The sequence below is a fragment of the Tenrec ecaudatus genome, chromosome 10 (genome assembly GCF_050624435.1).
Source record: "Tenrec ecaudatus isolate mTenEca1 chromosome 10, mTenEca1.hap1, whole genome shotgun sequence".
Classification (NCBI taxonomy): domain Eukaryota; kingdom Metazoa; phylum Chordata; class Mammalia; order Afrosoricida; family Tenrecidae; genus Tenrec; species Tenrec ecaudatus.
Genome location: NC_134539.1, coordinates 6,777,478 through 6,804,264, shown reverse-complemented (window position 1 = coordinate 6,804,264; position 26,787 = coordinate 6,777,478). Strand labels below are relative to the sequence as shown.

Sequence of the window (26,787 nt, the reverse complement as noted above, 5' to 3'; positions counted from 1 at the left end):
TGTTAAATATAGTGGCCACGTGACCCCATACTTCACCCACTCAGTGTCCACACAGAACCTGGCCACGACTATTCATAGCAGGCCTGCCCACCACAGTGAGCAGGTGCAACACCCTTGGTCACCCACAGACCACTATTTGTGAAAGTGGCAGTAGAGGCGCTCTGGATGCACTAATGGAAAAGCGTTCAAATGCTAACTGCAAGGTAGGCAGTTCAAACCTACCAGTCTCTCTCAGAGAGAAGGATGAGGCTCCTGCTCCCTTACGATGTACAGCCTTCCTTGGAAACCCGAACCACTTTTGAGTCAACATCAGCTCGATGGCAGTGGGTTTCTACTCACTGACATTTTTGGTTTCATTGAATTCTTTCAAATTCACTTTCCAGTATCATTTCAACTCTTGCACACCATTCAGTGACAAAACATGACGAAGTTTTAACACACGCTATGCCATGGATGAGCCCAAAGAACAAGCCAAATCGCAGCTGCTGGCAGCATGGTGTATGACCCGGATGTGACTGGCCAGGAGAGGGGCAGCACGCCTGGCAGGAGGACAGAAAGTGGATCCGTGGTTGCCCAGAAGCTGGGAGGCCGGGAGAAGTGGAGAACGACTGCTGAAGAGCGTTGGGTTTCTTTCTGGGCGATGGCACATTCTAGAGTGAGATGGCGAATTTAATTGTTTCCATCACAAAACACCCTGGATTGCACTTTAGCGCGCTGTGTGGCTTCTCGCCCAATAAAGCTGCTTTACATGAAGGCACGGGCACGTGCTTGTGAATGAAAAAGCCAACAGAGGCTGGTTCTCCTCCCTCTGTACCCTATCTGCCAACTAAGCGCAGAGCTGCCATGAAGTTCCGCCTTCGAGGTGACTGAACCGGCCAGAGGCAGCGAAGGACAGGTGGACAGCAGCCTGGTGTGATGACACCAGTGCACCCTGCCCTGCCTCTCCCCACGTCAAAGTGAGGCCCCATCTCCCAACACGTTGACAAGTCTTACCCAGTCAAGGGGTTCCCATCAGGCCGCCCCCCTCAGCTCTGGATCCAGATCACGTCCAGCTCTGCTCTGGAAGCCTGCTTAGATTCTCACTTCCCCCTCCCTGCCAGGTTACAAAAGCTCCTTGAGGGCCAGGTCCTGACCGATGACTGAGGCCCTCGCTGGGCCTGCGGGGCACTGTTGTGTGCAGGGCTCAAGGCGGCCCAAGTGCAGCTGAAGAAATGCCGGCTGGTCCCAGGGTCAGTTTTCAGAAGATTCTCAGGGTTTTCCTCCTCCTCATAGCGACATGCCAGCCTCCAGGGAAAAGCGGCGTGGTTGTGCACGAGGGGCACTGGCCCGGCGTTGAACCCGGGCCTCCTGAGTGGAAGGTGAGTGAGTGCTCTACCTGGAAGTACCATAACCCAAACCCAAACGCACGGCCATCACGTTGGCTCCAACTGGAAATGGCCCTGTGGGAGCGCAGAGAACTGCTCGTGGGTTTCCCAGGCTGTAACTCTCTATCGCAGTAGAGAGCCTCTCCTTTCTCCCCAAGAGCAGCTGCTGGTTTCAAACTGCCAGTCTCAAGATCAATAGCCCAACTCGTAAGCACGTCATCAATACAGCCTTCCCCCTTTCTTACCCAGGTTCACCGGGGCGGGGGTCCCCAGCTCCCCCTTTTGGACGCCATCAGGAAGAGAATCACAGAGGCACCGTACCGAGACAGCTCTGCCCCTGCCAGCTTCCCCAGCTTACTGACCAACTGCGAGTGTTCTGTTTATTTTTCTAAGTCCCCAGCCCAGCCCTACCACCTCCGCCCACCCTGTCCACTGCAAAAAAACACACAAACACGCCCCACTCCCAGATGGGCAGTCCGCATCTGCGCAGCCCCCTGCCAGCTGGCAACTGTTCCTCCAAGTTCAGGGTTCCCTGGCCCCCACTCCAGGGCCTCATCCAGCCCACTGGGCTGTGACTCGCTCAACTGTGTGGAAGCCCGGACACCCTCTCAGCCGGCCCCTGGAGGAAGGTGGGACCACACCGGCGCCAGCGGGGCAGGCTGCAGATCCGTAGACTTTGGGACGGGCAGAAAAAGCTGAGTCAGCTCCACTTTTTACAGAATGTTCTGCCAAATACCTTGGCCGTTCCGAGGAAGGCTAGGGGGAGGCGGGCCCAGCGTGCTTCCAGAGGTCTCCCTGACCTTAGACATTAAGAAGCAGAGATGCTAAGCAGCCGAGGGAGCACCACCAGGTAGGGCTGGTCGAGTGGACCCCAAACCTGCATGTGTCACAGTGGAACTGTGATTCACAGGGTGTCCAGTGGCCCGTGGTCCTGGTGTGGATCGCCGGGCCTTTCTTCCACCGTACTTTAGACCTCCAGCATTTCTGTTAGCAGGCAAAGGCTTCACCATCTGGGCCACCAAGGGTCTCTGGCCATTACATGGCAACTTCGAAACACGGGAGGACTGGTCCCTCTGCGGCCGCGTGCCCAAAATGCTCCAAAGAGGAGTTGTGAATCTCAGCAGGAGAGTGAGCGAATGCTTCCAAGGTAATGGGCAGTTCCAAGGAAGAAAGATGTGGCCGTCTGCTTCCATAAGGAAACCCTATGGGCCCTTCTACTCTGTCCTGTTGGGTCTCTGAGAGTTGACTGACTGGTTTGGGGCATCGCGAGACTGAGCCCACGCTGGCTGTGTGGCCGGAGCTCTGGGTGCAGGTGCTCCCCCTGCTGTGTGCTTTTGTGAGCACATCACATGCAGGTCAGTGCTGCTTTCTTGTCTGAAACGTACGAGGGGCTTCTCAAGGTTCTGGGGATGATGAGATTATCAGACAAGGGCATCTTTCACGAACTTCTGGCAGCCTCAAGACAGCGACCACCTGCTTGTCTGATGAACCAGGTGAGTTCTCCTGGGGCCCAGCTCTGCTCTCCCTCGAGTCCGTTCCAAGTCTACAGCAGTGTTCTGGGGTTTGGTGCATCGCAGGACAGTCGGCTGTCACAATCCCCACCATGTGCACTCCCCAGGCTCTGGGAGAAATAAGAATGGGTCTGAAAGACCCACTCAATGGCAAAATGCCCTCCTTCACCCTAGCCAGGACCCTGTCTCCAGATCTGTACAAAGCTGTGTGCGCACACGGACGGACATGGTCAGAAGAAACAGTCTGGACCCAAGGACCTGGCTCCCGCAGCTGCTTCTCTCACAGGAGTGGGACCAGGGCTGGGGCAGCACCACACAAGTCTCCAGCACTCAGGCTCCCCTCGCCTCACCGGCTCTATACCCGATCACCACCCTGACAAGGGCTCCCGGCTCCCACCCTGCCGCTCTGCCTCATGGGACGTACCAGCGGCTGTGACAGACTGCTCACTGGCCTGCCAGAGACCCCGGTTCACCTCCTGTGAAAACACCACTTGTCAGTCAGATCTTGCCGGCAGTTCCAGACTGAGAGAGACGGGGAGGAAAGGCCTGGTGAAAACCTGAAGGATCTGCAGGGCAGTACATTCCTAAACACGGCTCTGCAGCTACGGTCTTGGTGAGCTTTTCCTGAAGGATCTGGTCGGGAGGAAAGACACTGAGAGGCGTCGGTTCGGAGCACCTGCCCACAGGCCTCACTATGAGCGTCACCCTGCTGGGTGTAAAATGAGCCCTCTCAGGATCAGGAGGAGGAGTGCCCCTACCAGCTAGAGCCAGGGTGGGGCATGTCCTGTGGCCCCAAGACCCCCACAGGGCCGCACTCCTGGATCTAGCTGTGACACCAGAGGATGGGCAGAGGGGCAGCAGCAGGACCAGGCGCCAGTGTGACTGCCCAGCACACAGAGCAAGGGCAGCTGAGTGCTTTGGGGCCGGGGGTCAGCTTACAGAGTGAGGTTCCTCTGGGCGCTTGTGCAGGGAGCCGGGCTTGCTGCGGCTCAGAGCGGGCATTGGTGAGCAGACCTGAAAGAACCCTGCCACACGTCCTGATGGAGCCAGGCTGCCTGAGCCCTTGCACCTGAACGGTACTCGCTAACTTCCCCATGGCCTGCTGAGACCGTGAGAGACACCAGCACCCCACTGAAGAGCAGTGGGCACAGTGGGAGACGAGTGGTACCAGCAGAGAAGGCTGTAGGTAGTAGAGCACAGGCCACCAGCCTGGGGCGAAGATGCCGGATGGGGCAGGGGCAGCATTTTGTTCACTGTGAGTGACGCCAAGAGGTCCCTCCCGGGCTGGCTCCCCACCTGCACACCAGGCAGCCCCTTTGCCCACAGTCCTGCGAGGAGGGAGCTAAGGGAGGGCCACCCCCATGCTCACAGAACTCCGCCCGGCTCCTCTGGAGTGCAGTTCAGACAGGCGGGGTGTGTGGGGGGGGGGAGTTGGGGAGTTTCTGAAAGCAGAGACACCGCTGAGGGCGGGTGTAAGCAGCGGACGCAGAGACTTCTGAAAGATGTCCAGTCACATCCTGACCACCGTGCGCCGAGGAGGCTGCTGGCACGAATAGCACAAATAAGGCCTTGGCGCTGGGTTCAGGGAAGAAAAATTCTCCAAGAGCAAAAAAAAAAAAAAAAGTCAAGAAAACATAAAAACGCACGTTCCCTTTTTCATCCAGCGTTTCCCCAAACCCCATGTCCGCGACCACACGCAGTTCCAGACAGGCCTCTGAAGGCCCGAGCAGAGGCCTTTCTCAGGCTGCCTCCATGGCTCAGAGGAGCGGGTCTCATGAGGCCCCAGCCTTGCTGACCACTGATGAGAGCATGCCACCCAGGGTGACTCAGTTTACACAGGTTTGCCGTAGAGGGCAACCCTGACTTGCTTCCAGTCCCCACTCCCACTAAGTCTCCCCTTCATCCACCGCCACCCCCACCGTGCACATCCCTTCCCAGAGTCCCATTCCCAGCCTGAGGCACCAGGGCTGACAGGGAGCCCGGCAGGCCTGACCCCTGCTCCAGGTGATGGCACCATCATTCTTCAGTTATCACAGTACTGTACCTTTCAGACATACGGCATCGGTACCATGATAACCGAAAAAGGGCAGTTCAGTCTCTTCTCCACCGTGCTGCCTCCTGCCGCACACAGCCACCTCATGTTCGCTGAGCCTGTGAGCACACTAGCGCATGAGCACATGGATGCAGGCACCAGAGCACATGCGTGTACCAGCACACGCAGGCATGCATCAGGGCTCCAAGCAGCCGCTTCCAGGCGACCCTTTCATCGAGCTGCTTGCGACTCAGGTGTTCTACGAGCTGCTCTCTCTTGAGAGTGCAGCCTCCACCACGAAGTGGGCCCAGATCCAGTGGACACTCCCCTGGCTAGTCCAGTAGCAACACCAGCACCATCGGCCTGGACCACAAGGCAGCCCTTCGGGCCATGGTGAGAGAGACTGCGGGGAGGAGAGGAGCCAAGAGGGACCAACATCCAAACCAAAAGTATAACAGGGGCGGTGCAGCTGCGAGGTGGATGTCCAAAGGGAACCCGAGAGGAGATGCACACCAGTCCACGGGATGGCAGGAAGGATGAGAACTACAGCACAGCAAGAAAGGTGCACCCTCCTGTGTCCACCCCCTTTCCCCCCAGGTCAAGAATCCCCAGCTTTGGCTCTCTACGGGTAAGAGGAGGCACTTACGTGTAGGGGGAGAGTGGTCCCAGGAGGACTTTGGAAACGTCCTGCTGTCCAAGGGTCATGAGCAGCAAGGCCAGGCTCTGGTTGGTCGAGTCCACACAGCCACCCTGCAAACACAAACCCGGCAACGAATAAGCCGGGTGCAAACCAAACACCACCGAGCAGCCAGGCTAGGAGGTGCCACTTGGAATACCAGACCCGTAAGATGTCAGACTAGGACAAAGTCCAAGCAGAAACAACACACTCAACTCTGGTTGCCTGTGGGCACATTCTTTGTACAATGACTCAGCCAAAAAGGAAAGTGAGGGCCGGGGGGCACCTACAATGTGGGCGAACCCGGAAAACATGCACTAAGCAAGCCAGTGGGCACCAAAGGACAATTATCATACGGCCTTGTTTATATGAAATAAGCAAATACGTGAAACCAAAGGTTCTCTGCTGCCTTGCGAGGAGACGACAGCGTACGAACCCAAAGCAGGGCCCGGCTCAGGATCTGAGTGGAGAGCTGGCATGGCCCACCCACTCAGAGGCCAAGGGTGGTACACACACAGGTGGAGGTGCTCTAGCCACGCCTCATTCCTGCAGGCACCAGCTTCCCTCCCTCCCTCCCTCCCCTCCGTCAGTTCCTCAGGCCCCTCCCCGGCTAGGGGCGGAGTGCAGCGTGCTGGGTCATGTGCAGGTGGGTGGAGAACACACTGGGTGGGGCTGAGGGGGCCAGTGGTCTTTGGCCTCATGCCCTCAGGCCGGTCCCCTGCCCTTTCCTCTAGAGCACAGTGCTGGATGTGGTGACTTTCCTTTAGAATATGGACCCAGTGTCCTGTGAAGGAGCCCTGGTGGTGCAGAGGGGTGAGCGCTGAACGGCCGGCAGTTCAAGCCCGCCAACGGAGGACACGAGTGGCAGCCTGTCTCCACGAAGACAACCCCTTAGAGGGCCTATGGCTGGGTAGTCCCACCCTGTCCTAGGGTGACTGGGAGTCCAGACTGACCCGGCAGCAGCGGGTTTGGCTTTTTGGATCACAAACAAACCCAAATTTCCTCAAAACTAACAACGAGCCCTACTGCCCACCCAGCAACAATGCAGGGTGCCCTCCCCCTGCCCTTGGCATCCCTTTGTGCCCCTCTCTGGGGGTGGGGGGGCGGACAGGCCGGAACCGGTGCTTGTGGAAGGGAGATCAGCCCTGGGGGAGGCCGGGTCACGTACCCTGTAGATTTCCTCCAGCAGCAGCCTGGCACAGTCACGGCCCAGGTCCTCAGGGAGCACTGCCGTGCCCTGGCCCCGAGGGCAGGAGGCCATCTCAGCACTGAGGAAGGTGCCATTGGTGGTCTCGGCAACAAGGGACAGCCCAAAGCCCGGAGACCTGGGGATTGGAAAGCCAGGTTAGCGAGGCGGGGCCCACGGCCCAGAGCGGGGAAGGAGGCAGCAGCTTCTGATGGCTTTCTGTCCGCAGACTTTTCTCTGTCTCCATCACTCTTGCTTAGAGTGGAAAGGCTTGGGAGGGCAGGTGCCTGCACCTGTTGAACACAGCCGCCTCCACTCTGGGCCGAGATGAGGCAGCTGGCTTCCCTGACCATCACCTGTCGGAACCTCAAGGCCAGTGGTTCTCAACCTTGCTCACGCCTCCACTTTTTCCTACTGTTCCTCATGTGGTGTGACCCCAACCATAACATTATGGTCGTGGCTCCTTCCTGTCATTTTGCTACTGTGATGCATCGGGTGACCCTATGAAAGGGTCGTCCCAACCCACAGGTTGAGAACCGCCGCTCTAGGAGGGGCTGCTTCTGTCCTCAGAGCCTTGTGGGCTGACATCAGTGTGATGGCAGTGGGCCTGGCTGGGGGTATTCCGCCCTCAAGTTACTAACTTAAAAAGCTGACAGGGTCCAAACTCGCCCTTGAGCTCTAGAAGAGGGGCCCAGTGATCTGCACCCCTAGAGATAACAACCAAGAAAACCCCGCGGGCTTCAGTTCTGCATGGTAATCACAGGGAGACCGTGATGGGTTTGGTTTCTACTTTTCACTTAATTCAATTTGGGGTGCATGTGGTGACTCGGGGGGGGCATTCCTCATGATGCTCCTCTCTCTCCCCTCCCTGCCCCCTCGAAGCGTCAGGGGTCAAGAGCAGCAGGCACATGGAATATGAGATGGTGGCCGGTCCTGGGAGGCTGTGCACAGAAGACAGGAGCACTGCTCCTCCCAGGAAAGCCCCTGGGAAGAAAGGCCTGGAGAGCTACTCGCTGAAAATGGTTCTACTCTTGAGCATCTGGTTAGACAGCCACTGGTAGGGGCGGCTGAGTCACTGGTCCAGAGAAGGCCCTGCACTTGACTTTCAGGTCCACACTGCCCCCTCCATCTGGAGGGGCTGAGGCCAGGCCATCAGACAGCTTCTGCCACCCACCTCCCCAGAGAGCAGCTGCCATTCAGGGCCAGCCGAGCCCAGAGGGAAGGGGGTGGAAAGGGTGGTGCAGCAGCTCTGTGCTGGCCACTGCATCCATTGGTCCAGGGCTCTCACATTCAGAGGACCCGCTTCAAAGTAACCTGGAGGGAGGGGCAGGCAGGGAAACAGCCGCCACCCCCCCTGGAGGCTGTGGGTGGAGTGCCACACCCAGGGCGGGGCCACTGACTTCCCTGGTGCCAGCAAAAAACACTGGATTTGCACCCAAACCCTCTCTACCAACCTCAGCCACCACCAGCACCTGTCTCCCCTGTACTTCCGGAGTCACGAAGTCTGGGTTTGATGAAGCCACCACATGTCTCCCCTGGGCCTCTGAGGTCAGAGAGCTTGGGTCTCACCCGACCCCTCTACTCTCTCCTCTTCCCCACTCCCTGGGCAGCCACTGAGGGAAGTACTGGCTCCCTTGCCCTCAGCCTTCAGCCCCCACTGAGCTGACACCACAGTCTCACTGCTCAAAGGAGCTCACTGCCATCCAGTCCATTCTAACTCAATGGCAGTTAGTTTGGTTGTTGAGGTTTCTAACCAAGCCTGACCTCCCCGTGCGCCCTTGTGGGATCATATGAGCGACAGCCACTCCAGAGACCAGAGAGCAGCCTTAGGGGCCAGCAGGCTGTGTGTCAGAGGAACCGCTCTTCCAAGTTTGGAGGAGGTGGGTGAGCGCCTTGTACAACTCCGTGTACACCTGCCACGGGACTGCTGAGCTGTTCCATCTATGGCTGGCTGCGTATTCTCAACATCACAAAGTAAAGAAACGCAACGGTCACCTGATGGTGCATGAGGTGAAGTACTGGGCTGCTACCACAAGGTTGTTAGTTCAAGCCTACAGGCCACTCTGAGGAAGAGTCTGTTGGCTGCCGGAGCGAGTTAAGTCTCCAAACACAAAGAGGCAGTTCTACTGTGGTCTACGGAGTCACCACCAGTCGACTCAATGGCAGTGAGCTTTTGTTTTTGAACAGGATAAAAAGAGTTAGTTTTAATTACTTCCATCCTTCCTGGCTTCTAAACACCCAGCCGAAATCCAGTTCCATAGCAGAGATTGTCAGGCATTGTGTTTGCACTGTTTCAAGTGAGCTTTCTCCCAAAAGCTTGTCCTAAACCAAAGCCAAATCTGTGAGTTGCCCAAATCTAAGGGTGTTGTCCCCATCGGTGAGGAGAGGCCAACTGGCGCTTGCTGAGAAAAAGGAGTTCTCCCCTCACTATTTACTGGGGAAGTGGGGAAGCTGCTCCCACTAATGTTTGGTGGGAACAGAGGTCAGGCAGGATTTAAAGCTTCAAGCCCAGCTTTCTCATCATAGAGGTAAAACCCCTCAGCCTCCTAGCACCAAGTGAAACTTCACAACACTTCACGTGTGGCAGGCCCTCAAGGAAAGCCAGCCGGTGAAGAGGTGATTGAGTCTAAATCCGCCCCATCTCTGCCTGCCAACCTTGGAGCGGGCATGGGCATGGGCAAGGGAGGGCGGGAGAGCAGCCTCAGCTTGATGCCTCTCGACGTGCACTTACTTCCCAGAGCTGGCTCCTTTCATGTGGTCTGTGTAGATGTAGATGTCTGGGAGAAACCTGTTGAGCACACTCCTGGCTGAGTCCACGATCCGGTTGGCCATCTGAGGGGACACTCGGACAGAGTAGCTGCAGCCTAGAGCTAAGGAAGCCACTTTGCTTAACCCCGGCGTGGGGCGGGGGCACCAGCAGGTGTGTGTGTAGAGAACTGTAACTGAAACAGGGCATCACCGTGCTGAGTGGAGGCCACCAAGATGTGGGACGCCCCCACCTGATGGAGGCCTGGCCACCACCTGCAGCACAGCGCCTCCCTGCAGAGGTGACCGGGACCTGGAGCCACTTGGCGGGACCGCCACCACCAGCTCCCATCGCCCCATCAGGACATGCAGGTAGTCAGCACCCCAGCAAGGAAGCAAGAAGGCTGGGTCACCGGTGCCCTCAAACCTGAGTTTCTAGCAGAGACCAACTCTCCTCGGGCCCAGGGACTACATGAAGACGACGGATGGACTGAGCACTCCTCAGCGCACAGCCCACACGGGCCAGGGCCAGCTGCCACTGTGGGAGGAGTGGCGACAGGGCAGAGGTGAGCCCCTAGCAGGTAAGCCTGGGGGGGGGTCTGCCTCGTCCAGCCCCGAGTGTTCAAGGGTGACTCCTGACTCCCCAAGTTGAACTCTCATCTAAGCTGTGGAAGCAACGCCTCAGAGACCAACCCCTGCACTGCTCAGCCCGAGGCCGGAGACTGGGCCCACCCAGAGGCCTCCTGGAAGAGAGACCTGGTGGTCCGCCTCGGACAATCCCCGGCCTCCACTTCCCCAGAGCAGCTCAATGTGCACCAAAAAACCACTCAACACATCTGGCTTTGGGTGGTGCAAACAATTAAGTGCTTGACTACTACCCCAAAGGCCATCTGGTCCAAACCCACCCAGAGGCAGCACCTGCTTCTAATAGGTCCCAGCCTGAAGCCCATGCAATAGTTCACATTGCACAGGCTGGGTAGGTCCCCCTTCTCTGAGCCATCCTCCACGGCTCTCCTGGGCATGCCCACCCACCCCTTTCCCCACCCCCCGCCAGCACCTGACCATCCTCACGTGAATGACCATGCAGCTGCCTTCACATCATAAGCTCCTGCTCACCAACGGGGCCCCCAGGAGGCCCTCCCATTCAGCTCCAGTACCCAGAAACTAGACCAAGCTGTGAGCCGCCCAAGGACAATCGTGGCGTGAACGGAGAGGGCTTGTCCGTGCCGTCCCGCAGAGCAGCCACACCACCTCCCAGTCCAAAGAGGTCCCTGGATCGCAGGCGGCTCCACATGCCCTTTGGACTGGGAGGTGCCAGCGTTCTTGTAGGCGGAGGGGGCAGCACGGCCACCTGCCTCTCATGATACATGATCCAACGGCATTCTCTGGGTTCCACATTCCCCTGGGTTCCACATGTCTGGTGTCACATGTGCCACGTTCCCAGCAGCACCACCCCCCTTCCAAAAATCAGCCCCAACCCCTGCCCAGGTGCTATGGTGGGCATGAGGGGTCTGCCCAGGGTGGGATTCAGCACACACCAGCAGCAGAGACACCTTGAAGCCAGGACGCGCAGAACCAAGGTCTAGGATCAGAGTGTATATGTTCAGCCCCAGCTCCAACCAAGCACGTCACCTGGTCCATGCGCTGGCCTGGCCCCTCTTTCCGGGGCAGAGGGCCAGCAGTACCAATGCTGCGGGGACAGCCCAGAGCGTGCCACTTGACATGTGGCAGGAGCTCAAGGTCTGAGGGCCCGTGGGGAAGCAATGCCATTCGGCCCAAGTTCTGAGCCATAGTGCCTGCCCACCCCCCACTGCCTGCTTCAGATACAAATAGACATATGTGAGCAGACAGGACAGGGCTCTAAACCTTCCCTCAATTCTGGGTGAGGAAATCGGTGTGCTGCCTCAAATCACAGGTCACCTCTCTCCTGCCTCTAACTGAACTTCCTGTATGGAATCATGAAACCCTGTATCCTGGGCTTGCTGACATGTGGCTACCAGGGCCAGGTCAGAAATGAAAGCACACAGCTCCCCCTCTCCACCTTGGAGCACAAGGAGGACGACTGGCTGCTCTCCCTTCTCCACTGCAGGGCCCAGGAAAGATGGCTATTCCCCTCTCCACCTCGGGCCCAGGGAGGGCAGGGAGCTCCCTGTCTCTGCCTTGGGATGGGAGGGACAAGAGCCATGGAGTTAAACACAAGCCCACGGGCCCACTCCTGCCCAGACCCCAGCTGGTCATCTGTGTGGTGGGGAGGGTCACACATGTGCAACGTGGGCAACTGTCCCCCCACAAGGCCCCCACGGCTACTGCACTTTCTAACTTAATGTGCGCCTCGCCTCAGAGCGCACAGTCTGGAACGGAGCCCGCAATCCCACGGTCACAGCATGGGAAAGCTCAGGCAGGCCCCCACAGGGAAGAAGAGCGTGCACTCGCCACCAAGCACAAAGGATACGCCATTCCGCGGATGCGCTTGATTTTCCCGGGGTCTGTGAGGAGAATGGGCTTCAGGACTCTCCTGATGGGGCAGGAGAAGAGCACTTCACCGCCGCCTCCGGGGGGCATCCCTCGCCGCACAATCTGCGTGGGGCAGGGGGACAGGAGGTGAGGGCCAGGCAGAGCAGTGGCCCCAGACACCAAGGAGCAGCCCACAACCAGCCGGGACTTTCCCCCAACCTCAGGTGGATGCCTTCTGGGAAGGGCGCACCTGAGGTTTGTCAAGGAGGATGGGGCAGAGGACACAGCCCACACATCTGCGTCTAGGTCCTGAGCCTGCCATTTCTGGAAGGGCCCCTGCTGGAGTAGACGAGCAACCATAGGGCAACATTGCTCCATACAAATGAAGCGCTTCCCTGTGTAAAGCCATGAACTGAGGCAGCAGATGCTAACGGATGCCTTCCATGTCAGGAGTCACCACAGCGGATGGGCGCTAGCTTACCCCTCCCAGGCCTGGAAGCCCTGAGGCTCCTTCTCGGCATCCTGGCTGGGCGCCCCTGGGCGTGAACCAAGGGGATCTCCTGCAGCGAGCAGGCACAGCCAGGATCCTTCCTGCCTGTTAGCTCCGGGACACTGGCAGGTCAAGAAGGGTGAACTGTTCAGGCCAGGCAGGGGCCACCAAGGAAGATGCCTGAGCTCACTGCTGGCCACTGCGCCTTCCTAAGGGATCCTGGCAGCTCCAGCCTATGGTGCTGGGTCCTCAGTGTTATGGGCCTTCTCAAACGAGGGGGCTCCACAATGCTTGTGGAAAAAACAGAATTCAAAGACCATGGAGTTTTACCACAAACAGCTTGAAGCCCCCTCACACAAGAGGACCTTGAATGTCACAAACACATACCCGAGTCCCTACGAAAGTACCGTACCCAGGCGTTCAGCCTAAGTTCCCACAGCTTACCTTCAGCTCCAAGGATTCGCCATCGATCCCAAACTGTTTCAGGAGAGGGATGGCTGTTGCCTTAAGAACATCAACCTATGAGGTTATTTAGGGGGGAGAGTTTAATTAGACCGTGGAGTTGCAGTGGGCCGGCCCCCAATGGGGCATGCCCACAAATGACGGATCAGTGCTGCCTGGCCTGGCATGAGTCTCAGGATCTGCTGGGTCTGCACTAGCTGACGGTCAGCATCAAGCCACCAGCCTTCTCCTCCCAGTCTGGAAGCTCAGGTAGAACCTACACAGCACCACATGCCACCCCCGAGCAAGGGCTGCGTGGTGGTGGCTGGGAGTGAGCCCCTCTCCCATGCCTGCTCCTCCGCCCCCGAAGAGGAGGGAAGAAGAGAGAGTCCACAATGCAGATCAGGGCTCGGCCAGCAGCTCCAAGAGGCTGTCAGGTCAAGGAAAAGGCCACTGGATCCCACAGGGCCCTCAGCCCAGGCCTGCCTGGAAGTCCGTGGCTTTACAGGCCACTAGGCTTCTGCATCCCCCTGTCCTCGGTTTATGACATGGGGCCCTCACCCACCACACGGTCAGCCTAGGTACGAGGGGTTTCACACAAAATGCTGGGATCACCCGATGCCAGTGGGGGCCTCGGTGCTCGGAGTACAACCGTCAGGGAGTGGGGGGTGGGGGAGCGAACCGAGACAATGGCCGTCAGTCCTGGGGCTGTACCTGCCCCCAGTGCCCATCACTAACAGGCCTATAAGGGGAGCGGCCCCACAAGGGAGGTGCGCTCCCCAGATCCCCGGCCACTCGAGACCCTGGGGCCACAGCTGTCCAGGCACAAAGCTGGGAAGGCAGGATGGGAGGGCAGGCCCGGGAAGTGCAGGGAGGACTGAGATGTGTGAGTGACACGAAAGGGAGAGTAGGCTCGAGGTTGGGGTGGTGACAAGCGACGGGGAAGAGTGACATCAATCAGAGGCATGAAGGGAAGAAAGAGCGTGTCTGCGGGTGGTGACCAGAGACAAAACCTGAGTGAAGCCAGCCCCCGGCCTGGGTACTCACCGAGGGGTCCACCTGGTCATTGGTCACGCCCCGCAGCACCACTCGGAGAGGCCGCTTCATGAAGGGCGCCAGGCAGAGCAGGGGCTCCAAGTAATAGCCAATGCTGCGCAGGACGCTGCAGTCATGCTCCAGGGAGCCGCCATGCAGGAGGCCAGGCTGGTAGTACAAGGTCGTGCCTGCGGCCGGGGACACAGACACACGGCGCTCAGCAAGAGGAGCCACGTGCCCAAAGGCCACGGAGTCTGTGACCCCAGGGCAGGCCAGCAAGGACAGCCAAGAGCACTTGAAATGCCATTCCCAGGAGCCCACACCTCACTCCCAAGGCTGACACTGCTGCCAAAGCTGTCACAATAGTAAACCGTGAGCACGTGGCGGCCCAACCCAAGCCCCCTGAGCTATGGGTGTCAGGGCAGTGCCGCCATCGTTCCTCCCCACCCACCCCAGGGCACACTCCTAGACCGTGCCGAGTGGGAGGGAGGGCTTTAATAAGTCACAGGCGCCCCGGTGATGGCCGAGGGCACTGGGCAGCTAGCCAAGCGGTCAGCAGTGAGAAGCCACCAGCCGCTTCCCCAGTGAAGGATGAGGAAAGCTATGCCCCAGAGGTTCACAGCCTCAGACAGCCCATGGGACAGTGGTTGAGACAAGTCACCACCCTCCCTCACGGAGGGTGACACAGGGGTTAAGTGTGTGGCTACGAACCAAAGAGGCCAGCAGTTCGATCCCACCAGCCACCCCACAGGGGAATGAGTGGACGGTCTGTTTTGGTAACGATGTCAGGCTAGAGAACCCTACGGGGTAAGTCCACTCTGAGCTGTCGGGTTGCTACGAGTCGTGCTTCCTGAGGGTTTCTGAACAGAGGGTCATGCCACCCTCAACACTGTGTCTGCTCTGGCTTGTCCTGCCAGCAACTGCCCTGCCTGACACATCACATAACCTGTCTCTCTAGCAGCAGCTTCAGAGGCGGGTCTGCTATTTAAGGAGCCCGGTCTGTTTGGTTTTAGAGCTTTGTGCTTGGAGCAATAAGTCTCCCTGAAATGTAAAACTCAGGAAGAGCCGACACCCACGGCCATCTTGGCCCACGTGGCTGGGGACCTGTCTGGGCCCAAGTCAGCACCACCAGCCCTGGGAGAAGTGCAGCCCCTGAAACAATATTCTAATACTGGCAAACAGAAATATCTAAAACGAGAGCTAGAAACTCTGTTCCTAGCGTCATTTACTTTTCATGTAAGAACTTAAGTAAAAAGAAAAAAGCTAAGTCAAAAGTATTTCTACTAAAGCTCCAGAAACCTGTCTTATGAACCACAAACAGCAAGGTATGCAGCCACCATTCCCGGCATGCCCGCCCACCCCCCACCCGTCCCTCATCCTCCTCTGGAGAACACGGCACACTTTGGTTGGCACCACGTGAACATGGCAGCGTGGAAGCCTCGGGGGACTCGAGTCGTGTTCCTTGCAAACATCCTTTGAGTTCAGGGCTGCAGGGTCTGTGTGGTAACCTGTGCCCAGCCCTTGACGTTCCGTGGCTAACCCGACAGAAACAACCTTCCCGGCCTTCTCAACATCCTGGTGCTCCATTCTCTCCCAACATCTTCCCACTCAAGCCCCGTGGTGGTCCTGTGTCCTTCAGGAAAAATCCACCAACATGATCCCCATTTGGGAATTCTAAAAAGCAACTGGGGCAGGCTTCTGAGAGACCTGTCTTGAATTTAAGTGGCCCAGGGAATCCACTGGAATCCAGTTTGGACTGGACCTTTCTCTGAAGACAGCCTAGGAGTCTAAGAGAGGGGACTGCTGACAGACCGTGTCTGCAGCCATCCACTGGCCCCAGGGACACCCTCGAGCGTGTTCTGTTTGCAATCAGTGGCTGGTGGTTTTGAACCGCAGATTTTGTGACGTAGGTCACTGGGCCACCAGACTGTAGAGGGAAAGGAGCAGTTAAATGAAGGCTCTACCCAGCGGAGCGCTACTGAGGCCGGGCTGCACGAGGCACAGACAGTGGGGCTCTCAGGCCCGTGTGCTGGTGGGACATGTGAAGAGCGTGCTCCTGCTCACAGATGCCTTGCAACAGATCCGGCCCATCTTCGCCAACTGTGTGACAGACAGGAGTGCGCCCACGCAGTGGCGGTGGCCAGCCTCAGAAAAGGGATTTAAAGAACGAAGAGCGGAAGGGGTTCCCCATTTGTTTCTGCGTGTACTTTTGTAAAGCTGTTACAAAGAAAAAGCCAGCAGATGAAACTAGCCGTCTTGCAGTTCTGCGAAGATTGTAATGAGCTCGTCCGAGTAGATGGGCTTGGAAAGCGGCAGATAGATGCTGCAGCTGCAAAGTACCATCGAGTGGGCACAGAGAAGGAAGCGCTGAGCGGTCCTGTGCCATCCTCACCATGTCCGTAACAGTGAGCCCGCTGCCGCCTGGTCAGCCCCTCTTGCCGAAGGTCCTCCTCTGTATCGCTGCTCACCACCTCACCAAACGCGAGGTCCTTCTCCAAATGGTGGGCCTATTTGTATTGCTCAAAAAAGGGGGAGTTTCTGAAAGTTCTCCTCGTGTTCTAGCTTCCTTCATGGGAGTGTACCCCTCTTCATATGGGGTTTCTCAGACATCTCTCAGCAGCTGTATCACAGAGGAGAGGCTGAGCATCCCACCGGAACGCATCCCACCGGAACGCATTCAGACAGATAGGTGCACTATTCACGGTAGCAGGAAGACGGGAAAACCATCATTAAACACCCACCCAGTGGAGGAGTTCTGAAAGCTCTGTGGTGCACACACACACGCAACAGCAGGTCCGTAGCATTAAAGGACCCCGTGCGGGGCTGCGAAACACCTCCTAACAGGGATGTGCCTGCAGGGTACGGTGCTGGGTGAAATTTGCCCATCACAAGACGATAAATGTTGTATGAGACCTGCATTTTGAAGTTGAGAAAAGACGTTCATTCTAAAGGAAACATTCTTTGGTGACCAACAGGGGCAGAGGGAAGGCAGGGAGGGAGGAGGGAGCACAAGGGTTAATGTGGGTGAAGGGGAAGACAATATACAGTAAGGGGGTTGGCAAAAAATGACAGAGGTGGGGGGAAGACCCCGGCAGGTTTGCAAGAGTTAAAAGCAACTGAGGCAAACAAATGCTGCTCTAGACACAGTCCTATAATCGGAGGTGCTTGGGCAGGGACACAGGCTGCAGAGGGGTGGGAGTAGAGCGGCACACACCATGACACACACAGATTTGACAGGGGCTTTGTTGGCTGCAAATACACCCATGGATGCTGTAGCGCACACACAGGGAGTCAAGTGATACAAACGTCAGACACAGGCTCACATGTTCAGGGAATGAGTCCTGGACCTGGGAACTCAAAACGATAGCCTCAGGGGCACGAAGGCCAACTGGCCAGAGTTCACAAAGACTCTGGTAAGTAGGGACTGACCTCTTAAAAGCTGTAAGCAGCCACGGGTCTCCCCCCATCCAGAGGAACGAATGATACGGTGAAAATCAGAGGCAAGCATTGTCTACACCACCTTGAAATCAGAGCTGGATGGTACCCAGCCACTACAACCAGCAGCTCTGGAAAGGGCTGCAGGAGAAGGTCCTGGAGAGAACAGACCTGGAACTTGGAAGCAACCAGGTGCCGTGGTCACAGACACTGGTGGGACTAGGGCCCTTACCCTTCGGGTCTGGAGATGAGCTCGCTCCCACTTAGAATTCAACCACTGCAGAGCAAAAAGGGTTAGGACGGAGGGATGGACACAGGCAGGGCAGGGCGGAAGTGGAGGAGTGAGGCTACATGAAGTGTCAGCAACGGGTGAAAAAAAACGTTATGTCTAAACCGTTGAATGGAAAGCTGATGATCTACTCTATCATCTTCCCATAAATCCCAATAAAAAAAACTTTAAAAATAACCTGTACATAAAGAAAAGGATAAAGTGAGGTATGCAGGAAGGCTGAAGCAGTCTGGGCAGGTGCTTCCAGGAACGTTGGGAGGAGGAGCTTACCTGTTTGGTTTATTTCGATTCGAGAACCATTGGTTATCTTGTCCAACAGCCGGATGAAGCTGGCCTCGAAATCTGCGAGGAGAGAGGGGAGATTTGGCTTAAACTGCTCACCACTCCACATATGAGAGGGTGCCTCCCACCCAGCTTTCCTGAGGGGCCTGGCTGCCATCACCTGGAAGACGTTTAGAGACAGTTCAGCGTCATCATTCCACAGAGAAACAGCAACGTCACCAGCAACCAGCTGCCACTGAACGGGCTAACCCTGCGAGGGCAGCCCCACTGCGTGGACAAAAGCTGTGATCCAGGGGGTCCCAGCATCTGTCCTGCTGTTCACCAGAAGATTGGTGGTTTGGATCCACCAGCTACTCCAAGAGGACCCAGCCCGTGTCCTTGTGGCAAGTAGGAACTGGCCCCACAGCAGAGGGTGGTTCAGCAGCCCAAGCAGATCTTTCTGGGTTTTATTTCTGCTGCTGACTCAAACACCTCGTTAGACTGCTGGTCCAGTTCTGGGTGAACTCGGCTGCGGACTGACTAGTGGGAGTCCAGCCAGAAGTGCCTTGGGAGAAAGGCCTGGTGACCCTCCCCAGCCCCCTCAAAGCTAGACATCGGCTGGTGGATATGAACTAGTGATCTTTTGGTACTTCACCGTTGCACCACTGGGCTCCTATGGCCTCTGGTGGGTGTGCCACACAGGAAGAAATGGCAGAGGGCTGGGAGATGGGCTAGAGCCAAAATCACGCTCACATCTGAATTCCCAATGGAGGGTCACTCTTCAGCCCCAAAGAGCCCTCCCTCCTGCCACCACTCCGATCCTCAGCTGTGGAACAGCTCCGCCTTGACCCACTAAGAAGGCCCACGAGTGTGCAGAATCATCACCAGAAGAAACGGCTGGCAGAAAGCACGCCAAATGCTCATGCACAGCCTGTCCCCTGTGGTCTACTGTGCCCTGCACCTTCCCGCTGGCTCGGGAAAATAACTACCCAGGGCTCTGGCGCCATGGGTGACTTCTGCACTATAGCCCATCGTTCAGCATAGTGTGGGGATCTGCTTCTGCAGCTCCCCCTGACTATCCCGAGACTGCGCATTCCCCCACCCCCACCCTGAGGCCGGACTGTCCACAGTGGGAAACAGTGGATGGCAGAGAGGCTCTCATTCATTGCTCCGGACAGCCCCGGGCAGGTGGTGAGTGTGTCTAAAGCCTGCCCAACTGGCAGGGCCAGGACTGGAGCCCACACCTGTCCTCTGACCCACTGGGTCACACCACGTCCACTCAGCCTTGGTTCCCTTTATGCCCTCGAGCCGACTTCTCCCTGGAAAACCCGATCTCGTCTCAGCAGGGCCACTCACCTGCCTTCCTAAGGGTAGGAACCCCACCCCACAGTCCCCTTTAATGATCCTCACACAGAAGACAGGGCGCCAGAGGCCTCCGGGCGCTGCCCGTGCTCTGGACCAGTCTCACACATCTGTTGATATCCCAGGTTGTAGTGAAAATCCCGGCTTATGGGACCTGCAAGCAGCCCCACAACACCCGACAGAAGCCGAGCTATGGGGCGGAACAAGAGATGCCTCCGGGGCTTTCTGATGCACGACAGTCAGGGGTAAAAAAAAAAACATGCGCCTTGCACATTCTGCTCGTGATTGAGATCACAGTGGAAACAACTCCAAAGCTGGGAGGGAGGGCAGCCACAGGACGCAGACACACACGAGAGCAGTCGGGGAGGGGGGAGTTTCACTCGGGAAAGCAGGGGAGAGTGATTGCACACCTGGAAGAAGGCCCTGGGGCCAATGAACTGAAGGTTCGCGGACAAACTGCTGAACTGGCGAAAAAGTTCTGGGCCAGAGTCTCAACAACAAAACCATTTTTAAAATTGTAAATCTCGTCATAACACTTTCTGCTTCGCTTTGTGGCAAATGCAACAAAACTCTTGATTTGTTCACACTTTGCCAGGTGTTTGAGAGGGTGAGAAACAGGCCTCGTAAGTACAGCCCCAGATTAAACTCAGCAACTGCCACACACACAGACTTCAGTTGGCGCTGTGAGCCACAGGGGTTCTTACAGGTGGACCCGTCAGGAATGACAGCTAGGCACACCTGGGGGGACCTCCGAACACAGCACACAGGTGTCTCGGGTACAGTCCATCCAAGTGGACACACAGCTGCACCAGAGTCCTGCCAACAGTGAAACAAGAGCGCCATCACCTGGAACTAAAAAGCCCAGTTCACCTGCACACGGTGTGCCTGATCCTGAGCCCCAACAGATGTGCTGTACATCCTACCCTAATAGAGTCTCTTTGGTATATTAATAAAACAGTATTTGCACACAGCGTATCTTGAGTCAATCTCTTTGTGGTCCATGAAGATCACCCAGGAGCAAGTAGTCAACAGAGATAAAAGCCGTCTTCCAGAGTTAACAGAGGGAGCCTTTCCCAAGAGCAGGAATCCGAAATTTAAACTTCTAGTCTCCCATCTCTAAGTTAGCCATGTTACAGCAGCACCTGGGGACTAAGAGCACATGTGCACGCATGCACACGGGCGCACGCAAACACAAAATGACCCCACCCCTCCCACAGTCCTTGTGACTGTTCCTCTTCAAGACTGATCCTGGTGGCCCAAAAGCCTGGGAGGACGTACAGCCACAAAGCTCAGCAGAGATACCAAAACCCATGTGCGCTGGTTGGGTTTGTTACCAGAAGAGACCACTCACAGAGAAGGGATCGTGCTTGCCTCGGGAAGAAGCCGCGCGTTGGCGAATAGAGTAATTCCATCAAAGAGACGGACTGACACAGTGCTTACCAAGTGGGCACAAACATAAGAGTGTGAAGATGGCGCGCCAGGCAGGGGTTGTTCCGTTATACACAGGTCAACTACCAGTCGGAGTCAATTCCCCAATGGAGTGCCCAGAGGAACCCACTCCGCAAGCCAGCCCTCTGTACAAAAGCTCTCAGCTTCACTTGCTCCATGGGTGGGCAGTCCACCCCTCTGCCCATGCTCTGAGCCCTGGTCTGCGGCTGCTGCTCTGCTGGCACAGCTGTCGTCTGGAGGCGGGAGGCTCACCGCACAGGGAACTAACTCAGTGGGCCCAGAGGACAAGCTTCTCCAGCTTCTCAGAGGGCCCCTTTTATACACAGCAGGACGGCACGCCAGGGAATCCTGTGTCCGTAGCTCCCTATACATCTTGTCAGACCCGTGCAAGGAAAAGGCGTCTGGTGGGGGGTTAGACTTTGCCTAGAAGAACCACATGAAATCATTCACTGCCCCTGCACTGTCTTTTGAAATTTTGTGTTCAGCTCTTTCACGTCATTTCTTCCACTGCTTTCGCAATGCCCAGGAGCAAGTTTTGAGCTCTTCTGACATCCAATTTGATCTCTCTTACTTTCTTGTCTTTTAAATGTCTTCTGGTTCCTAAGGAGCCCTGGTGGTGTAGTGGTTATGTGTTGGGCTGTGAAGCATGCAGCCGGCAGTTCTCAACAGCCAACAGCTCCGAGGGAGGAAGACTGACACTCCTGTAAACAGTTGGAGTATCTGAAACTCACCGAGAGTCGCTATGAGTCGGCACTGACTTGATGGCAGTGAGTGGATTTTTCTGATTTCTAGCAATCCTGTGTAAAGTTTCTGAAACTAAGTCTTTAGAGGACCACAGGGCCTCAGGTTTCGCCCTTGGAGGGGCTGAACTGACAACGTTGGGCTTAGCAGGTCGAAACCACCAGCCCTGACGAAAGAGGCTTTCTACTACTGGAAATATTTATAGTCTCTGAAATACATTGGGGAAGTTCTACTCTCTCCTATAGGGTCGGATTCCACTATATGGCTGTAAGTTTGCCTTGTTGTTTTATATTTATGTATATTTGTCTTTAGGGGAGAGGAAAAGACCACAACACACAAGTAATAAAAGTGGGGGGGGGGCAAGGGAATATGACCAGACGGGTAATTTCAATTGCAAGCCTTCGTGTTCCCTTTGTGTTTCATGCCATGAGCACATTACTTTTAAGTATGCAGAATTTTTAAAATGCAGATAACAGTGTTATAACACAATTTTAATAGCCAACAAGACTCTTTTCATGAATTCAGAATGGTTCTTTATCATTCTATGCAGCCATTAAAAATTCTCTTAAAAGTATTTAATTAGATGAGGAAATGCTCACATTAAGGGGGAAATTTTTTAATTAAAAACATGTGATTTCCTGCCGGCATGGAGTAGGGAACCAGTGGAGAGGTCTGAGGGGCCAGCCCCATTCCCAACTACTACTTGGATACCTGGCCCTCCCCACAGAAGAATTTATTCCAGAGGACAGACCTGAATCTGCAGCTCCGGGAAAGGGACATGTCTGATCAGAGCACATGGGAGGAATGAAGCGGGAGGAAGAGAGAGTGGATCACATCTTGGCCCACCAAGCCTTAAGGACAATATTCCTGCTCAGAACAGCCAATCCACAGAGAAGACCACATGGCCGGCCCCACTATGAGACACGACATCTCTCACTGACCCATAGCCCTACAGGGGACAACACTGGAGACACAATGTGGGAATTCCACCCTATCTGATCCCACCACACCAAGGCAAAATACTAAGTGCATGGAACAGAACTGCTAGGGGAACAGAGCAACGAGGTCCCCAGAGAATACCAAAAATAGATTTTGGGGCCAGGGCTTGGCACCCCAACATACTGGACTGGAAAACATTCCTAAAGGCCAACAAATAGTCCTTGAACTACAAGCTTTTCTTTCTTGTGTTTTGATTTGATTTTTGTCATTGGCTTGTTTTATTTTGTTGCTTGGCTTTGCTCTGTCTTGTTTTTGTGCATGTTATTTATCTCCACAGGTCTGTCTAAATAAGATAGGCTGGATGAACAATCTGGAGGAGAAAACAATGGGACCAACAGTTCTGGGGGGGGCATAGGAGAGTGGGAGGTGGGGGGAAAGGAATTGGTGTTAACAAACCCAGGGACAAAAGAACAACAAGTGATCCAAATTGGTGGTGAGGAAGGTGTAGGAGGCCTGGTAGGATGTGACCAAGGGTAATGTAACAGAGAGGAATTACTGAAACCCTAATGAAGACTGAAAAATGATAGTGGAACAAGAGGAGAGTAAACGGAAATAGAGGAAAGAGCTAGGAGGCAAAGGGCATTTATAGAGGTCTAAATAAAGGCATGTACATATGTAAATATATTTATATATGAGGATGTGGAAACAGATCTATGTATATAGATGTACAGATTTAGTATTAAGGTAGCAGATGGACATTGGGCCTCCACTCAAGTACTCCCTCAATACAAGAATACTTTCTTGTATTAAACTGGCATTCCATGATGCTCGCCTTCCGGACACAATCGCTGAAGACAAAGCAGGTGCATAAGCAAATGTGGTGAAGAAAGCTGATGGTGCCCGGCTATCAAAAGATATAGCGTCTGGGGTCTCCAAGGCTTGAAGGTAAACAAGCGGCCATCTAGCTCAGAAGCAACAAGGCCCACACATGGAGGAAGCACACCAGCCTGTGTGAAGGGATCATATCACTGTGAATGAGGGGGAGTGCAGAGTAGGAACCCAAAGCCCATCTCTAGGCAATTGGACATCCCCTTACAGAAGGGTCTCAGGGAGAAGAGCCAGTCAGGGTGCAGGGTAGCAACAATGAAACATACAACTTTCCTCTAGGTCCTAAATGCTTCCTCCCCCCACTATCATGATCTGAATTCTACCTTACAAATCTGGCTAGATCAGAGGATGTACACGGGTACAGATAGGAACCGGAAACACAGGGAATCCAGGGCAGATGATCCCTTCAGGACCAGAAGTGAGAGTGGTGATACTGGGAGGGTGGAGGGAGGGTGGATGGAAAGGGGGAACAAATTACAAGGATCTACATATAACCTCCTCCCCGGGGGATGGACAACAGAAAGTAGGTGAAGGGAGACATCAGACAGTGTAAGATATAACAAAATAATAATTTATCAATTATCAAGGGTTCATGAGGGAGAGGGGAGCAGGGAAGGAGGGGGAAAATGAGCTGATGCCAGGGACTTAAGTGGAGAGCAAATGTTTTGAGGATGAGGGCAATGAATGTATAAATGTGCTTTATACAATTGATAAATTTATGGATTGTGATAAGAGTTGTATGAGCCCCTAATAAAATGATTAAAGAAATTAAAACATGTGATTTTCATTTTCTTAGAGACATGACTAGAAGATACGTCAGCAAACTGCTCAGAAGTGGAATCAGGTGTCATTATTTTCCTCCTTAAGCCAAAGAGGGGAAGGTCACAAACATGCACCCAACTCTCAGACCACAGGAGAAGATCTCCACGCACTCGGGTGTGATACATAAAATAACTGACATGCACTTCACAAATGTGCAAATCTACCATCACCAAGTCGATTCGGCTCACGACGTTATCGGGCAGAGTGGAACTGCCCCTGTGGGTTTCTGAGGCTGTAAATCTTCACAGGAGCAACAAAGACTCATCTTTCTCCCTTGAAGAGATTAGAGGTTTCAAACTGCTGACCTGTGGTTAGCAGCCAAACGCATAACCCACTACACCACCAGGGCTCCTTAAAAAACATACGTATACTTAAAATTAACACGTTATACTATACACAAATGTATAGCATTATCTAAACTAAAAACAAGCTAGGGGAAAATGGCTAAAAATGGTTAAAAAAAACAAAACAGATTGTTTCCAAAGTTATGTATTAAAATTTTTTTACAAAACCTTATCGTCTTCTATTACTCTCCATTATACTTAATACATTTGCCAAATCTGTGATTCCATTTTTGGAAACATTTTTCAAACCCATCTGTCCGGATGGCTAACAGCACCCTCCCTCTAGTTTCTTTACCTTGTCCATATTCTCAAATTGCTGTCTGTTCATGTCTGTCTTCATTCTCAGAAACAGTAAGTCACATGGCGAGAGGTCAGGTGAGTAAAGTGTGTGGGGCAAGGGAGGCATGCTGTTTTTTGCCCAAAACTGACACACTGTGATGGCTGCATGAGCAGGTACATTGTTGTGGTGGCAAAACCAGTTCCTCATCTGCCACAAATCAAGCCTTCTTTCTTTGTCCCACACTGTTATGCAATCATTTCAGAACCTCCAAATAGAAAGCCTGTTTAACAATCTGACCTGGTGGAATGAACTCCAAATGCACTATAAGTCAACATTTCTGTCCATTTGGGAAACTGAAAGATGTCCACAACAAGGTTTGTCATCATTCAGCACTTCATTTTTTTGAGATGAGAAAACCATTCATACACCTAAGTTTTTTTCCATAGCACTGTCCTTGCAAGCTGAGTTCAACATTACAAGTTTCTGCAGCATTTTTCCCAAGCAGGAAACAAAATTTCACAGGTGCAAGCTGTTCTCTTGAACCGGCCATCACAAGAAACAAGGTTCAAGCGAAACTGCCTTTACAAAAAATTCACTGTGGCCAGAGAGAACCTTCCCAGGTGATGCCACTGGTTGCACTAACTCAGAGCGAATTGTTTGAGGCCTGCATAGCAGGGGTTGGGGTGGGGGGATGCACACTACAAAAGCTCCATCTAGCGGAACTTTTCTCTGGGTGTTTTTTTTTTTGGTACCCTCCTCCATAGTTAAATATTTAAGCAAATATATATTTTATGAAAATATTAGAATAAAAAATCCACAAACATCTTAAGTACCTCAGGAATTAAGATAAAAAGCAAAATAAAATAAACCTGTATTGTGGAAATGAAATAAAATTACAAGTCAAAGAGAAAGTTTATGTCCCAGAAGAGATAAAGTAATATAAAGTCAATTAATTCCTTGGAAAAAAATAATCAATGGCCTCATTCTTTTGTAAAGTTAAAATAAAAATGTGAATTAGTAGAATCAAAAAGCCCAAGAGTAAGACAACCAGCACGAAGACACATTAAGAGATTCTGTGGCAAATTAATCTCTAATCATCTCTGTTGATACCAAAAATAATAAATCACAAATTAATTTCATCAAACTAGGAAAGAAAAAAAATCCCAAGATGAAAGTCTTAGAAAAGAGCCCACGCCACTGGTTTGAAGGGCTGTGGTTGTTGGGTACCAGCACGCCAGCTCTGACCCATCGTGACCCCATGCACAACAGAAGGAAACCCTGCCCGGTCCTGCGCCGTCCTCACAACTGTTCTGTGCCTGAGCCCACTAATGCAGACGTGTCCATCCATCTCCTTGAGGGCCTGCCTCTCTTTTGCTGCCCCTCCACTTTAGCAAACAGGTCTCTCCGGACGACATGTCCAAAGTATGCCAGACAAAGTCTCACGGCCCTTGTCTCTAAGGAGCCAGGCTGTACTTCTCCCAAGACGGATCAGGAATGTACCTCCCAGGAATGTTCTTTAACCAAGACCCGGATATTGTCTGTAGAGAAAACTCAAGGACCACCCGCCCACCCAACACAACTAAATACAAACACAGCTTATCAACCCAGGCAGGACAGAAGGAATGAGTTTTGTTTTGGGTTTTTTTCCTAAAAAGAAAAAACACTTTATTGGGAGCTAATACAGATAGCATATCACTCCTTAGTTCAATCACATCAAGCAGTATCGGACAATTGCTACCCCAATCAGTTTCAAAACATTCTCCTCCTTCTCGAAGTCCTTGAAGGCAGCTCCCTTTTACCCCCACCACCCCCCCACCACCACCAGAACCTTATTCTGCTCTCTGCCTCTAGAGGTTCATCAGTCCTGGGTTTCATATGATGAAAAACATGTAACAAAGGCTCAAGTGACCAAGTACATCTGAGAGAAACCCCAATATGAACAAACAAAAAGATACAGAAAACATGGGAAGCCAGATCAGGTCCAACGTGCATCGGAGGGGACATCAACTGACAAGGTAACTCTTCAACTCAGGTTTCTCGTTT

The 26,787-nt window shown here is 54.1% G+C and overlaps 1 protein-coding gene across 2 annotated transcripts in view; it reads right to left on the bottom strand.

The window, feature by feature from the left end:
- The window catches only part of RCL1 (RNA terminal phosphate cyclase like 1), a 35,984-nt gene that overhangs the window by 5,874 nt on the left and 3,323 nt on the right, over positions 1–26,787 (bottom strand). Inside the window, exons 2-8 of one of the 2 annotated variants that reach the window (XM_075559884.1) lie at positions 17,929–18,000; positions 13,947–14,122; positions 12,903–12,977; positions 11,967–12,091; positions 9,501–9,626; positions 6,752–6,908; positions 5,554–5,657 (exon numbers count right to left, since the gene is read on the bottom strand). In XM_075559884.1, coding sequence (XP_075415999.1) covers positions 5,554–5,657; positions 6,752–6,908; positions 9,501–9,626; positions 11,967–12,091; positions 12,903–12,977; positions 13,947–14,122; positions 17,929–18,000 — 835 coding nt within the window. Of the gene's footprint in view, positions 1–5,553; positions 5,658–6,751; positions 6,909–9,500; positions 9,627–11,966; positions 12,092–12,902; positions 12,978–13,946; positions 14,123–17,928; positions 18,001–26,787 lie in introns of those variants that run through there. The other variant, XM_075559885.1, reaches the window with a different exon arrangement.